General features: G+C 44.3%; 1 protein-coding gene across 2 annotated transcripts in view; it reads right to left on the reverse strand.

Annotated features, from left to right (window-relative positions):
* The window catches only part of LHX4 (LIM homeobox 4), a 96,788-nt gene that overhangs the window by 7,398 nt on the left and 73,321 nt on the right, over positions 1–16,069 (reverse strand). For both annotated transcript variants that reach the window (XR_007244656.1, XM_048498467.1), the window contains exons 3-5: positions 10,390–10,592; positions 5,046–5,200; positions 806–977 (exon numbers count right to left, since the gene is read on the reverse strand). Coding sequence is in view for 1 of the 2 variants with exons in the window: in XM_048498467.1 (XP_048354424.1) it covers positions 806–977; positions 5,046–5,200; positions 10,390–10,592 (530 nt within the window). In the remaining variant the exon portion in view is untranslated. The remainder of the gene's footprint in view (positions 1–805; positions 978–5,045; positions 5,201–10,389; positions 10,593–16,069) is intronic.

A 16,069-nucleotide genomic window follows, 5' to 3' on the forward strand; every position in this document is an offset into this window, starting at 1 on the left:
ATCATTTCCCCTCATCGTGGATCATCTATTTATATCAAACAAAAAATTAAGACAATAGGCTCCTCCAAGATTATCCGTTGGGACCAGACTGGAGATGCCTGTGGGCTAATTTACAACGCTATTCAGCAACACAACCATATTTTCCGGTAGCAACTCGATGATGGGAACAGTTTGTCAAAGCCACAAATGACAATTAAATTGATTCAGAGAACTAATTTGCCATACCTATAGGGTCAGTGCAGGGGTCTGCAACCTGCAGCTCTCCAGATGTTAATGGACTACAATTCCCATCACCCCCTGCTAGCATGGCCATGCTGGCAGGGGCTGATAGGATTTGTAGTCCATGACCATCTGGATAGCTGCAGGTTGCAGACCCTGAATATACACAGAGGGAGCAGAGAAGCAAATATATCCCCTGCTCCCTCCATTCCACACAGAAATGACTTGTGACCTGAGGAACAGTCATTCATGTGCATTTATCTTGCCCTGTCCACACAATCTTTCCACCGATCCTTTTCAGTGAAGGATTCTTTGTGCATATGTACTGGAGCGACTGAGCATTTGTGCATACAGGTGCCATCATAGAAGAGATGCTACGTTCAACAGGGGAAAGAAGCCCAGGCACAAATCCTATTCCGAACATACTAAATACGCACTGAGAAAAACAGTGCGCGCACAGCCTGTGATGAAACAGACCCAAATATCTCAGCCTGAATCCATTTCAGAGAGCAAATGTAACTTCTTTGGCCCTGGAAGAAAAACTGAACATCTAACAGGCACCCTTCATATCCCGACTCCGGCTTACCTCGGAAGCTCAGCTCGCTATCGCTGACCCCGCAGTCCTCTGCCGAGCTCTCTTTTTCATGCTTGCTGCCTCCTCGGTTCCTCTTTACGCTCTTGTAGAACTGTCCCCAGCGGTGTCGGCCAGCATCCTTCTTCAAACGTTTCTCTTTGGCCCTCCTGTTTTGAAACCAGACCTGTAGCCAAAGGGAGAAATTTGTTTTCTAGTCCAAAAGTTTATTCGACAAAACAAAGCACAGGAGACTATCCAAAACTTCTTGAGCACAGAACATGCAAACTTCCACTTGTTTGGATTTGGGGGAAATTAAGGACTTTGATAAAAGCATGCTATAAACCCAGACTCTCCTCGTTTCTTATCATATGCCTTTACCATATTGCCCTTATTTCTCCAGGTCAAGAAAATGGAAAAGAATGTTAACTTGCAAGACAGCCCTTTATCGTACTGATGGTACTGTGTCTACATCCTCTCCCATCATTTGAACACCATAATATTACAGAACGCACATTAAAGTTGGTGTCTGAAAAGGGAGATGGAGGATTCTATTATCTGGCTACCAGACCTTCCTAAAATAAGAAGACAATGTAAATTCCATTATCTCAGTTCTATAAAAAGCAGACTGATCAACAACCCATGCATGTGCATACTTGAACAGTTGACAAGATGAAGCTGGCTTTGACTGGCTGCTGGTTATCCAACCCGAATGAACAAAATGGAATGGTGCTTGTTCTTTGGAGATATATGTCAGTCATACTAGGCATCTATCAACCTAGTATCAATGTATTGTCAAAGGCTTTCACGGCCAGAATTACTGGAGTGCTGTGTGGTTTCCGGGTTGTATGGCTGTGTTCTAGCAGCATTCTCTCCTGACGTTTCGCCTGCATCTGTGGCTGGCATCTTCGGAGGATCTGATGTAGGAAAGGAAAGCAAGTGGAGTGTATATACTGTGAGGTCAATAGGTGAGGCCATCTGAATAGAAGTAGCTTGGCATGTGAGTAACAATGAAGTCTGTAGCATGTGAGTCACAATGAAGATAGCATTCACCTATTGACCTTGCTATCTTCATTGTGACTCACATGCTACAGACTTCATTGTTACTCACATGCCAAGCTACTTCTATTCAGATGGCCTCACCTGTTGACCTCACATATACTCCACTTGCTTTCCTTTCCTACATCAGATCCTCTGAAGATGCCAGCCACAGATGTAGGCGAAATGTCAGGAGAGAATGCTGCTAGAACACAGCCATACAGCCCGGAAACCACACAGCACTCCAACCTAGTATCAACCAAGCAATTGGCCATGCTGGCAGGGCTGATGGGATTTGTAGTCCATGAACATCTGGAGAGCTGCAGGTTGCAGACCCCAGAACTAGATAATATCCTTCAGGAGAAAGTTGAGGTGAATTCACAAGGGAGAATTTTGCTTTAGGTCTTCTGTGGATGCAAGGGAGAATTTTTAGAAGGGTTATAGGGGTGTGAATGATCAATCTACTCCTTGAGGGTCACCTTCTTGTAGAATCAGAAAGTCTTAACGTGGCTTATGGGGCAAAAAGCAGAGATGCAGGAGACCTGGATTCCAAGCCCTGCTTAGATCGTGGAGTGATTGTGTGGCACTGAAGTTGACATTCAAACAAGTTCAGTGGCAACTTACAGACTAACACAATTTATTTCAGGATTGGCTTTTGGGGGTCAGAGCTCATATTATCAGCTGCCTAGAGTTTACATCCACAGGAGATCTATTTATACTTAGAAGCAATCCAGGTGGCACTAGACTCCTGTTTGGTTTTGCTGTAACCAATTAACATAGCTACCTATGTGGAATGATGAACAGGACAGCATTTGTTTGGGTGTTTGAAAAATCAAATAGCAAAGATGAGAAGATAAATAACCAAGCAATAGTTAATCCTTCCACATCGTGGGGGGTAGGAATGTGACACTCCCCGAGATCTGGAAATCGGCACGAAATCTTTTGGCCTTCCCTTCATCCCAGAGAAGTCTGATTTTTTTTCTTTTTCTTTTCTTTTGACTTTAAAACATAAATTGTGTATATTGATGGTATTAAAAGATAAAATATGTTGATGATATTATACAATACTATACATGTATTTTATGCATTTCTGAGTTTCTAAACTTTTTCTGTGTCATCTGTTGGCCTTCAGGTGTCATCTGTGGCTTCTGCAAAAGTCCCCCGCAAAATCCCATTTAATTTCTTATTCCAGCCCGCAATATATCAAAACCATGATGACCGGGAAAATTGCGGTGTAGAAGGGGTAACTATATATTAACATTAATGTTCAGTATTTTAAAATGAGATCATTTCTTAGTACTGTTTTGTGAAAATAACATTTTTAAAATATTTTTTAAAAGAAAAAAAGATTATTTCTTAGCCCAAATTTTCTCATTTTATAAAAAGGAATAACTGCAATTGTCCTATCTGAGTCATTAATCGGTAGTCGTGGGATTGTTAGACCCAGAAGGAACATTAATGAAGGCACTGTAACGTACAACTGATGGGCCTTCAAAGATTAATTTAAAGATTAATCCACAAAGACCCACAATGTTGCATGACGCAACCAAAACCATTTCATGCCTTCCAGAGGAGTTCAATGAAACTCAAAAATTTGCAAATTGCTCAACGAATTGTACCTGAACATTTCTATAATGACTATCACAAGGGGGGGGGGGGATTAGGGGTACATAGTAAGGCCAAATGCTCAGACTAGGAGAAAAGGAAATCGTGGAACTTCTTTTGAATCTTTCCTAAAGATCCATTGAGGATTCTTCATTATGTACAGCCATCAGCACTACACGTAAAGCCATAATGAATTCTGTCTCTATTCTTCATTACTTAGAAGCTTTGCAAGATCCATTTATCGTTCTGGTGCCACTTTCTGGAACAGATGCATAAGATTCTTAAGAGGTACATAACTGTAGAATACGCTGAATGTGCCACGTTTCTGATGCCTACAAGACAACCTGCATTCCCACTGATGATAAAGAAGTTCTGACCTTTAAATTTGATTCTGTCACGTCCATACCTGTCTCTTGTAAACAGCAATGTGCTTCCCAATGTACCTCAGTCTTATGAGGTACAGAATCATGGAATTATAACCCATACAAAAATGAGGCTCTGTCTGAGATTTGTCTCCAGCCTGGCTTCACCTAATACCAGGTCAAAACAGAGAGGTGGGCTCCATTCTTACGAAGTGTCTTTATTCTGAATCAAACCGTTGGTCTGAATCATTAGAGTCAAACTCTTGGGAATGGCTCTCTAGGAGCTCAGAAAAAGCCATTCATCCCCTATTATCTAATCTTTTTACTAGAGATACCTGGAAACTTCTACGTGGAAAGCAGATGTTGTATTACTGAGCCTGGAAACTTCTACGTGGAACCTGGAAATTTCTACGTGGAAAGCAGATGTTGTATTACTGAGCCATGGTCTCACCCTCTCCACCAAATCAACCCAGACGTTTTAGACATGGGAAAGGAAGTTAGCCTGGTGTAGCCTGATCTTGTCAGATCTAAGATGGGGCTACTGATTGAAAGCACCCAGCTAAATCCATATTCAATCAATCAATGCAAAGGCAACTTCCATCAAGTCACGACCAGTTTGTGACACCCCAGGAAGTGGCTTGCAAGGCAAATGAGAAGCAGAAATGGTTTGCCATTGCCTTTTCCTGAAGCATCTTCCTCGATGGTCTTCCATAATAGTACTGACCCTGCTTAGCTTCTAAGATCTGATGAGATCAGGCAATGCCAGGCTAACTTCCCTTCCCTATCCAAGAGAGAGAGCCAGCATGGTGTAGTGGCTAAGAGCAGGTGCACTCTAATCTGGAGAACCGGGTTTGATTCCCCGCTCTGCCACTTGAGCTGTGGAGGCTTATCTGGTGAACCAGATTAGCTTGTGCACTCCAACACATGCCAGCTGGGAGACCTTGGGCTAGTGACAGCTCTTTGGAGCTCTCTCAGCCCCACCCACCTCACAGGGTGTTTGTTGTGGGTGGGGAGGGAAAGGAGATTGTACACCCCTTTGGGTCTCCTTACAGGAGAGAAACAAGGGATATAAATCCTAACTCTTCTTCAAAGTGTAAGTCGTTGCTGTTAATCATTTCCTTCTCCGTCATTAAAAAAAAAATCCTGAATATTTTATATATTAGCTTGAATGGATTTCAGGAGCACAAGTAATTAATGCTTTAAATCAATAATCGGTTTTAACAGAGTCAATATCACGCCAACTGGCCCACCTGCACGACCCGCATGTCCAATCCAGTCTCCGAGGACAGCTGCTCTCGCACGTGTCTGGCTGGTTTGGGGGAGTTTTTATAGGCATTTTTCAACGTTTCTAACTGCTTGGCTGTAATGGTGGTTCGGGGCCTCTTTGCTCCTGCTTCTGAATCATCTGCAATAGAAATTTTGCTATTATTTTTGAACACTGGGAATGAAACAAGTAGGCAGGAAGGGAATGCTGGTGAATGCAGTTTGTTTGGCCAGTGTGTGGGGATTAAAACAAAGGACGACTAACCCCAGCACAGTGGTTACAAGGACCCTGTTGCTTCCACTTTTAAAGGCTACTTTGTAGACGTGGTTCTGAAAGTGACACGCAGACATCGGCGAGCCACAGCAACCGTGTAGGTATCCTTGGCGATATGTCCTGACTAGCTTCATGTCTGGTGTCTGCACCCTGGTTTACCTCTGCATAATGCACAAAGTAGCTCATAATACGTATACATAATATGTCTACAGCAGTGACGTAGTGGTTAAGAGCAGGTGCACTCTAATCTGGAGAACCGGGCTTGATTCCCCGCTCTGCCACTTGAGCTGTGGAGGCTTATCTAGTGAACTAGATTAGCCTGTGCGCTCCAACACATGCCAGCTGGGTGACCTTGGGCAAGTCACAGTTCTTCCGAGTTCTCTCAGCCACACCCACCTCACAGGGTGTTTGTTGTGAAGGGATGGGGAAGGAAAGGGTAAGCCCCTTTGAGTCTCCTTACAGGAGAGAAAGGAGGGATATAAATCCAGACTCCTCTCTCTTCTTCTATACACTGCAAGAATTGGTAAATCAAGAACTGAGTTTACTCATTTGGTCTTTATATTCATTTTTATTATTCGTCACATTTATGGGTACAGGGAATACACCCTCTGTGGGACCAATCCTACATTTTCCCATGACTGAATGCAACCTCTCTGTCTCCCCCCAGCCCACTGACTGCTATGACAGGTTATTTGTGGGGGACTTAGGACCCTGAGGAGGGAGGTCTGCAGAAGGAAGGGAAAATCAGGGGAAACCGCCCATTCAGTGTAACTTCAAGCCAATGGCTCCAGTGATGGGATTCAGCAGGTTCGAACCACTTCGACAGAACCGGTGGTTAAAATGGTGCTTGTAACAACCAGTTGTTAAATTATTTGAATCCCACCACCGGAACCGGTTGTTAAATTATTTGAATCCCACCACTGAATGGCTCCCTCAGTTCCACAGAAACAGAGCGAAAGATCTCCCGCACAGACACAGCTTGGAGAAATGCTGCTTAGTTGGCAACACCTTTGTGAAAATTTAAGTTGCCAGGCATCCTCTGCATTTCCCCCATTCCAAGTCTACTGCTGATTTTATTTACATAACTCCTGTGCATACACAGTCACTCTAAACCTTTTCTGCATACTATCCCACTGTAATTTAATGCTTCCTGGAGGAGTAAATAAAGAGACATGTGTTCCGTACGCTTGAAGCACACAACAAATGTTATTCCTTTGCAATTGATACAGGAGCGTGGAGGAGACTGCCCATTGGAAAAGACATTTTTTTCCGATTTCGGCTTAGGAAGACGAACTCTCCAATTTGTGACTATCAGCACTCTCCCTTGTAATGGTAGTTTCCCAGCTTGGACTATCCATCAGTACATTTGCAAGCCAGACCTCCCATTATTTTGACTGCCCAGCTTGCAGAGGTGTGAGTGCACACATTGTGAATCCTTGTGTAAAAAAGAAACGCTGACCGTGGCTTTAATAAATAAATATATAAGTTCCTTCCACTCACTTCTGCTTCGCCACAGCTCAATTAATATTTGAAGTGAGCAGTTACCTTTGTGAGGCTTTTGGATAACGGTAGTTCGTCTGCTCCCTTGCCATGAAATCAAAACTTACACCCACTGAATGCAGCAACGACGCGTTGTCGAAAACTTTCACGAGAGGCTTTCATGAGTGGAATCAAAGGGCTTTTGTGAGTTTTCTGGGCTGTGTGGCCATGGAATAAGAGATATAACCACAACATATTCGTATGGCTGATGTGTACAGAATGCATGTACCTTTATTCACTTTTATTCCACCTTTCCTCCAGGAAAGCAGCAACAGTTTTATCGTCAAGTAGGATTGAAAATGCCAGGTTGGAATCTTTGTTTCCTTGCTATTTTTAAACAGATAGCAGGCTTTGCAGCCATTCTAACAGTGTTTATTTCTTTCACTGCATGCCTTTGGAACTGGCTGGAATATACCTTTTGAGTACACAGGGAGAAAACACTGTTAATATGCAGAAGCACAAATGCCAATGCCATAATTGCAAAAACTCTCCCACAGTGTTTAGGGCTGATCCTAACTAAAAATTTCCATGAATGGAAGGCATTTCAGTCAACAGAGTGGTGATTCCTGCTGTAGCCTGAAATGCTGTAGAAGGTGGGGGCGGGGGGGGGGGGAAGAGACGGGGAACAGAATAAGGGGCAGATCAGAGCATCGAAGGCAGGGAAGACATTAGAAATTGCTCCATTGCCAACAGTGGCACTGAGATCCAACCTACTGTCTATCGCCTGTGTGTTAACTGTTAACCAAATATCTCATGGCCAAAGCCCAGTGGCCTTCCCTTCCTTCTCATCCATAGACAGAAGCACTCCCCACCACCTCTTCCCACCCAGCTCCATAGGCTGCAAACCTGAGCAACACCAAAGCTATCAATAGCCCTCAGTCAATAATAGAAATTAAGCAATATTCAATCTGCAATCTCCCAGCCTTGCCTCCCCCTGCCGATCCCCCCCCCTCCTAACCAATAAGCATTGCATCACCCTAGCCAAATTGATTAGGTCAAAATAGAGTCCTTAATTAATGAGAAGTCAGGGCTTGTCAACATGAAATCCATTAAAGACCAGTTCAGTTTTAATTTCAGTCAGGCACCGTTTGGCAGTCTCTGTGGATTCATTAGCGTTTGGTGATCTATAGCCTCTTTCCGTCTCGCTCCCCTCAATCCACCCCCAATACTGGGTTTTTCACCTCCAGTAAATATTGGCATTTTAGACCTCCAGATGAAAAATGGGAGACTCTTTGGGTTAAGGGCCAGATTAAGCGAACGTGCACGTGGCGACTCAGTTGCCTCCGGTGGAGCCAAGCCTAGAGTTTTCTTTCGGCTCCTGACGTTTCTTCATCCACAGCATCTTACACTGAAGAAAGATGGCAGGAATCCTTAAAGCTCATTGCCAGTCCCCTGGGAATACTTGAGAGGAACACTCAAGAGGAAACTACTGAGAACTGGACCCAGGTCCTAGGCACCTACAGAATCAGTCAGATGTCCAGGCCCAGTGAAAAGGAGTGACCCTGGACACAAGTCATTATATCTAATAGCACAGTGGTGGCGAACCTATGGCACGGGTGCCGGAGGTGGCACTTAGAGACCTCTCTGTGGGCACGCACAGAGTGCCCCCCCCCCCATCTAGGCTGGCCTGGGCCGCTGGGCTCGATTATTAGCATTAAACCTAAGACCTAGTTTTGGGGAAGCCATGTAGGTAACCCTGTTAAGCGCTGATAAACCCCACTGATTTTCATGCGAAGAACTAAAGCGCGATCCTTTACCTGGGAGTAAGCTCGGTTGCTGGCAATGTGGCTTGCTTCTGAATAAATCCTCCTGGGGTCATAATTCACCCATTGGAAGAGTTACACGGTTGCTTCAAAGCAAAGCCACCGACTACCACCAAGCTTACTCCCGAGTAATGCACGCCTCGGAGCCAACCGTTTTTTCTAAACGAAAACCTCAGTATTCAGGTTAAATTGCCGTGTTGTCACTTTGCTATAAATAAGTGGGGTTTGGGTTGCAGTTGGGCACTCGGTCTCGAAAAGATTCGGCATCACTGTAATAGCACATGGCCTGGCCCTTGTGTTCACTATTTGAACAAGGAGGCAACCTGCAGACAAAGTAAAGGGACCTACCTATTTGGGAGACACTCCAAATGTACAGTGAAAAAATATCTGGATGAATTGCATGTGAAATGCTGTCAAAGTCACAACTGACCTATGGTGCCTGTGTGAGGTTTTCAAGGCAAGACAAGACGAGATGGGGTTTGCCATTGCCTACCTCTGCATGACAACCCTGGTCTTCTTCCTTGGAGGTCTCTCATCCTAATACTAACCAGGGACAAATGTGCTAAGTTTCTAAGACTGATGATGGTCAGTCTAGACGATCCAGGTCAGGGCCTTTATAAATTATCCCACATAACAGCATGCATTTGGAATGGATAGAGCACTAAGCCACTCAGAGTCAGTTACAGGGCAGAAAGCCTATCGATGCCCCTGAGAGATTAGAGAGGGAGGTTTTCATTGGATTCCAAGTCCTATTTAAGGTGCTAGTTTGACCTTTGAAGCTTCTCATGGGTTAGGACTTATCTCTCTAAAAAGAAGAGCAGAACAGTTTAGGTTTATACCTCACCTTTCTCTCCAGGGAGGAGACAAAAGGAGGCTGATAACCTCCTTTCTTTTCTTCTCCCCTCCACAGACACCTTGTGAAGTAACAACAGACACCTTGTGAGGAGCAGCAGTGGCGTAGTGGTTAAGAGCAGGTGCATTCTAATCTGGAGGAACCGGGTTTGATTCCCCGCTCTGCCGCTTGAGCTGTGGAGGCTTATCTGGGGAATTCAGATTAGCCTGTGCACTCCCACACATGCCAGCTGGGTGACCTTGGGCTAGTCACAGCTTCTCGGAGCTCTCTCAGCCCCACCCACCTCACAGGGTGTTTTTTGTGAGGGGGGAAGGGAGAGGAGATTGTAAGCCCCTTTGAGTCTCCTAACGGAGAGAAACATATAACATATATGCCGCTACATTCAAACTCGTCTTCTTCTTCTAACTGAGGCAGTTAGAAGAGAGAGTTCTGAGAGAACTGTGACTTGTCCAAAGTCGCCCAGCAGGCTTCATGTGTAAAGAGAAACAAATCCACTTCTCCAAATAAAAGTCCTTCACTAATGTGGAGGAGTGGATAATTAAACCCAAATCTCCAGATTAGAGTCTACCACTCATAAGCACTGCACCAGGCCGGCTCTCAAAGACCACTTTCTCCCGTGCAACTGAGAGGGTGAGTGTGAGCAAAAAGGGGGATTGAAAACATTTTAACAAACGTTTTGAGAAATTTGTGCAGAAAGGGGGACTGGCAGCTGCTATCGAGCATGAAGATCTTTTACATCACCTGGTTATGGTTTTTTTTACTAGAGATGCCAAGGATCAGATCTGGAACCTTCTGCATGCAAATCAGACACTGAACCACAGCTGGTCTCTTGCAACTGCTGTATTTTGTATTTTTTATAGAGTTTGTAGCCGGTATCTTTTTTCCCCTCTTTTTGCACCTACCATTCTGCTTGGCTGTTTCATAATCTTCTTTGCACACCAGGCGCCCATCTTCCATGAGGTAGAACTCATCACCTGTGGCCAGTTGGCGGTTGCAGATAATGCATGCAAAGCAGTGCAGATGATAGACAAAGTCCTGGGCTTTCCTGACCACCTGCGTTGGCGGGATCCCCTGCTGGCACGCTGTGCATTTTGTACCAAAGCGCCTGCAAAGCAAGTGGAAAAGAGACAGAGCTAGGTAGGTGATGCCAGGGGAAGACACGAAATATGCTACTGGATGCAAAGTTCAGCTTAATTTTTTAAAAAGTTTCTAGCCCTTATGGATATAAAGATAAGCTTGGAAGTGTGTGGCCTTTGGAAAGCTCAGAAAAAGCTTTCCAGAGTTGAGGATAGGTTCTCCCAGAATATCAACATCTCCAGACTACAGATATCAGTTCCCCTGGAAAATATGGCAGCTTCGAAGGGCAAACTCCAATCTAGGGGGATCTGTCCCCAAATTTCTTCCTCTATAGGCACCACCTTTAAATCTCGAGGTACGGGACCCACTTTTTTCGTTCTGCCTCCCCCCCTCTTTGGGAGGGCTTTAATTGGGGTTTATTGCGTGACGCCATCTTTGTTAATTTTACCGCTGCGTTTTAATTTTAATGGGGTTTTGTTTGTATGTGCTGTAAGAGGAAACTATGTTGTGCACCGCCCAGAGCCCTTCGGGGGTAGGGCAGTATACAAAACCAATAAATAAATAAATAGACAAACAAACAAACAAACAAATATTTCCCAGGCTGGAGTTGGCAACTTTAGCTGAAGGTGTGGGCTATGTTCTCTGCATAGCCCCTCGAACCTCCCAAAGATAGCAAAAGCAGAACAAATTACTTCGTTTTTACAAAAGAAAACATGCACAAAATAAGGATGGGGCAAATTTGCAGAGATTCACACGGGATGCAGCGTTTTGCATTTCGGGATTGCCTGGAGACGGAATTTTAATTTGAGAGGGGCGCAGAGTGCCACCACAGCTCTGCCTACAGCCAAACAACAGTTAAGGAATGATTCACCATCATTAGCAAGAGAGGCCAACAGAGTTTTTGGAGGCGGTCAGCCCTCAAAACTGAGAGAAAGAGCTGCGGAGGAAGGGGCAGAGTTTAAAACAGCAATCAACCCAATTATGCACGACACTTCACACTGCACGGCTTCATCTTCTTCAGTGGAAAGAGGCTATAGCCTAATGCATCCGAGGAAGCGTTGGCTTTAATGGACCTTTTAACTCCAGCTGGCTAAGACGATGCTATTGCCCCCAAACAGTCGGTATTTAGTTAAATTTGTAATCTCACTTGCCAAAAAAAGAAAAGAAAAGCCTTTCAAAGCAGCTCATATCAATTAAAATTCTGTAGACAAGGCTTCTGACAGGTGCTACGCATGAACACACGTCCGACGCAAGGCCCAGTCCCTCAGACTATAGATGCCACAGCTGAGCACACAAGAGAAAGGGAGTGGAAGGAAAGCAGAACCACGAGGCAAGCTGTTAGCAACTGTTGGGCTGTGCTGATCTTTCCTTCCTAGTTGTATTCCTGGTTTCTCCGTACAAAGGGATTCACATATACATGCTTGAAAAATATTCGAGGGCATGCATGCTTTCTTGGACATGCTTGCAGGGACACGCGAAATGCATATAGCACGGTGCCAGGTATTATTATGGTATGACCAGTGGTGGGATTCAAAAATTTTAGTAACAGGTTCCGATGGTGGTGGGATTCAAACAGTGGCGTAGCGCCAATGAGGCTGGGCGGGGCACGACGGGGGCGTGGCCAGGCATTCTGGGGGTGGGGCATTCCTGGGCAGGGCTGTGGCAAGGACACAAGGCGCGCTCGCGCCCGAGGTGCAGTTCCCCTTCACCCCGCCTCTAGATTCAAATGACTGTTTAAAGTATTAAAAAAGCAATATACCGAAAGGTAGTGTATTCTTTCTTTTTTATATAATTATATTGATTGATTTTAAATAATAACATAAGTAAGAAGAGAAACCAAAAACTGTTTACAATCATTAACATATTACAAACATATCTCATTGTCTATCTCTCTCAAACCCCCCAACTAAAACATCCTATATTGCCTCCCTCCTTCCCATATTTCCCTCCCTCCCTACTTTCTACTTCCCCTTCAGATTCCTATAACTACTTTATCTATTCCACTTGAAAGAAAACTAATAGAGGGAGAGATCCAAAATCATTAATCTAAAAGAGTAGTTTAAACTCCTCTCTTTCCAATATAAATTTCAAGGGGAAAAAAGAAAATGAAAAATATTTACCTATAATACTTTCCCAACCTTTATACCAATGAACAAAAAAAATAGAATTACTATATATTGTATTATTTCATACAGTTCATGCACACATTGGGGGGGTGCCATGGGGGGCAGGGGGGCCGCAGGGGGCCCCGGGGGGCGATTTTGCATCTCCCACTTGACGAGATTTGTTGTACCCAGGGACAGAGATTGCCCCCTTGTCCCTAGTGGAGTTAATCATTAATAACCAGTTCTCCGAACTGAGAAAATTTTAGTAACCGGTTCTACCGAATAGGTGCAAATAGGCTGCATCCCATCTCTGGGTATGACTCCCTGTCCATCTGGCAAGCATGACTCCCTGTCACTTAATCTGGCAAGCATTATCTTAGTAATGGACTCAGCAATGCTCTCTGTGTAGCACGGTGTGTGGGTGTGTATGATAACACACAGTGCTATCCAACTGAAATGAATAAGCTTAGACTTGAGTACCGGTAACTCTCTAGGATTGCACTGTCAATTTTAGTACTGGCCGTGGAAAGTGCCATCAAGTTGCGGTTGACTCATGGTGGCCCTTATATTTTCAAGGCAAGAGATGAACAGAGCGGGTTTGCCCTTCGCTGCTCCATGCTGAACCCTGGTATTCCTGGGTGGTCTCTCATCCAGATACTAACCAGCTGGTGCGAGCTCAGAAAATGGTGCAGCGAGGATTGCAGAATGGTGTGGGAAATGTATTGTCAAAAGCTTTCACCGCCAGAATCACTAGGCTGTTGTGGGTTTTCCGGGTTGTATGGTGTTCCAGTAGTATTTTCTCCTGACGTTTCGCCTGCATCTGTGGCTGGCATCTTCAGAGGATCTGGTGGCATACAGCCCAGCAACCACACAACACCCTGGTTTGGGAAATGTTTTAAAGAGATCCCCGCAGCAAATGAAAACGCTTCCACAAAAGAATCGCTTCCAGAAAACTGTTTTCAAAAGAGAATCACTTGGGAACAGCATGCAAATAAAACGTTTTTAGGCAGGAAATAAATGTTTTGGGCCAAAAAATCATGCAGAACTCCATAGAGGAAACGTTTTATTTCCTGCCTCAAAACGTTTCATTTGTGTGGTGCGGAAAGGCCCAGTTTCCACCATTGCTGACTGGCATGGGCAGAAATGTAGAGCATTATAGAGTCCACCTTCCAAAGAAGCCATTTTCTCCAGGGAAACTGATGTCTGTAATCTGGAGGTCAGTGATAACTCCAAAAGGTCGCCAAATCCCATCAGGATTGGTGACTCTAAGTGGCCTGAAAGGGCCTTAGTAGCTGCCCTGCCTGTCTCCACCTCTGCTCTGTTGGAATGTAACAATGTCTTTCTGTCCAAAGAAGAAGTGAAAATAAAATCTTGCAGGAGGCAGCAAGTTCTATCTCAAAGGTCCCCAACCTTTTTGAGTCTGCAGGCTCAGCATAGCATGGTAGATGCAGGCACAAAATGGCTGCCACAAAATGGCTGCCATAGCAGGTAGAGCCAGTGACAAATTGGTTAGTGAAGCTTACACAATGAAGTCTTGCAATGAAAATCCCTGTGTTGTGGTGGCAACTGCTGCCAAAGCAGTGTTTTCAAAACTCTGCACTCCCAATCAAATCCCCAATGGCCAATCAGAAGCCTTGATGGGTAAAAGCCATATCTGGCCTCACCTGCTTTCTTAAAACTCTTGGCAAATGCTACTCATAGGCTTTTCTTCTAGAACAGTCCAGAATTTTCTCACTCTCTGTCAGCTAGAAGGCAGCTAGGTTTATATCTTCTCTTTCCTATCTATAATTTATTGTAATTTGTTGGTTTCTAAAGCTGTTTTTTCTCTTAATCAGTCCAGTGTCCTGTCTGCTGAATAGAAGAGCAGAATTTACACCCCACTTTTCTGGCCATGTAAGGAGTCTCAAAAAGGCTTACAAACTCCTTTTCCTTTCCTCTCTCCACAACAGACATTTTGTGAGGTAAGTGGGGCTGCAAGAGTTCTGAGAGAACTGTGACTAGCCCAAGGTCACCCAGCAGACTTCATGTGTAGGAGCGGGAAAACAAATCCAGTTCACCAGATAAGATTCCACTGCTCCTGTGGAGGAGTGGGGAATCAAACCCGGTTCACCAGATTAGAGTCTGTCACTTTTAACCGCTACACCACACTAGCTCTCTGCCAACACACAGTGTAATATTGTCATGGTCCACCCCTGCTCAGGTTTCCAGCACTGCATAGAACGCTTCATGGACAAAACGTTGCTACGCACTTTGGCTTGGCTGTTAAGTTTGCCCTGTGGCTTCCACCAACTAAGGATAGACTCACTGTTATAAATCACAAATACCCACTGGCTTTTCATCAGCTTCCTAAATAACCCGTTATTGGTAGACTTTTTCATATAGCTCAAATATATGCAGAGGTGGGATCCAGCAGGTTCTCACCAGTTCCCGAGAGTGGGTTACTAATTATTTGTGTGTGCCGAGAGGGGGTTACTAATTGGGTCTGCTTTTCCGTTAGAAATTCCATTAGGTCCAAAAATCATAAAGTCCTGTTGTTTCCTATGTGGCTGGTTAGCAAAGGTAGAAAACGGGATAATTCTCCCTGTTGGGCTGTTTTAAAAATATGTTTTAGAAATATGGTAAAGTTCTTTGTTTAAGGAAAGTATCCTTCTTTTGATTTCTAGAAACAAAATTAAGTATTTGAAAGTATTAAGTATTTGACAGGCAGTCTATTAGGGGAGAAGTAGTTGTTTGTGTTGGCAGTAGACGATAGGACTTGCTATAATGAGTTTAAATTATGGACAGAAAGATACCAGCTGGAAATTAGGAACTTTTTTTTACAGTAAGAGTTTTTTACACTAACAGAAAAATTATTAATGCCCCGCCCCCAGAATGCCCGCCCATGCCCCCGTTGTGCCCCGCCCAGCCCCACTGGGGCTACGCCACTGTTTGAATCCCACCACCATGGGAACCTGTTACTAAAATTTTTGGATCCCACCACTAAATATATGAAAAATGTATCTAGTTTAAACCTTTTTAAAAATTAAACTGTGTGTGAATCTTAAAAGCTGCTTCCAATGCCAGAGCATCCCTGGGGAAGCTTGTGTGCGTGATTTCCGGCTGGCATGCAGTGTCCTTCTCTTCCCATCAGAGATGGACTCGGTTCCTATTTTCTGGGACTGCATATACCTATAAAGTCATGTTAATGCATCATTAAGGAGTCACATCTATTTTAAGCGCCGGAAAAGCAGAGTCAGAATGCTATAATTCAGCCACACTGTACCTTGATTTTTATGTCCTGCCCTCCCAAACCTAAACTGTAGATAATTAAGCTGCAAAGACAGGAAAAGAGAACATAAAACCAAAGGGGGCAAATTCCTCTCTCAGTTCTTAATGAGGTTAACATGAAAACGCTGGCTAG

This window comes from Sphaerodactylus townsendi, linkage group LG05, assembly GCF_021028975.2.
Source record: "Sphaerodactylus townsendi isolate TG3544 linkage group LG05, MPM_Stown_v2.3, whole genome shotgun sequence".
Classification (NCBI taxonomy): Eukaryota; Metazoa; Chordata; class Lepidosauria; order Squamata; family Sphaerodactylidae; genus Sphaerodactylus; species Sphaerodactylus townsendi.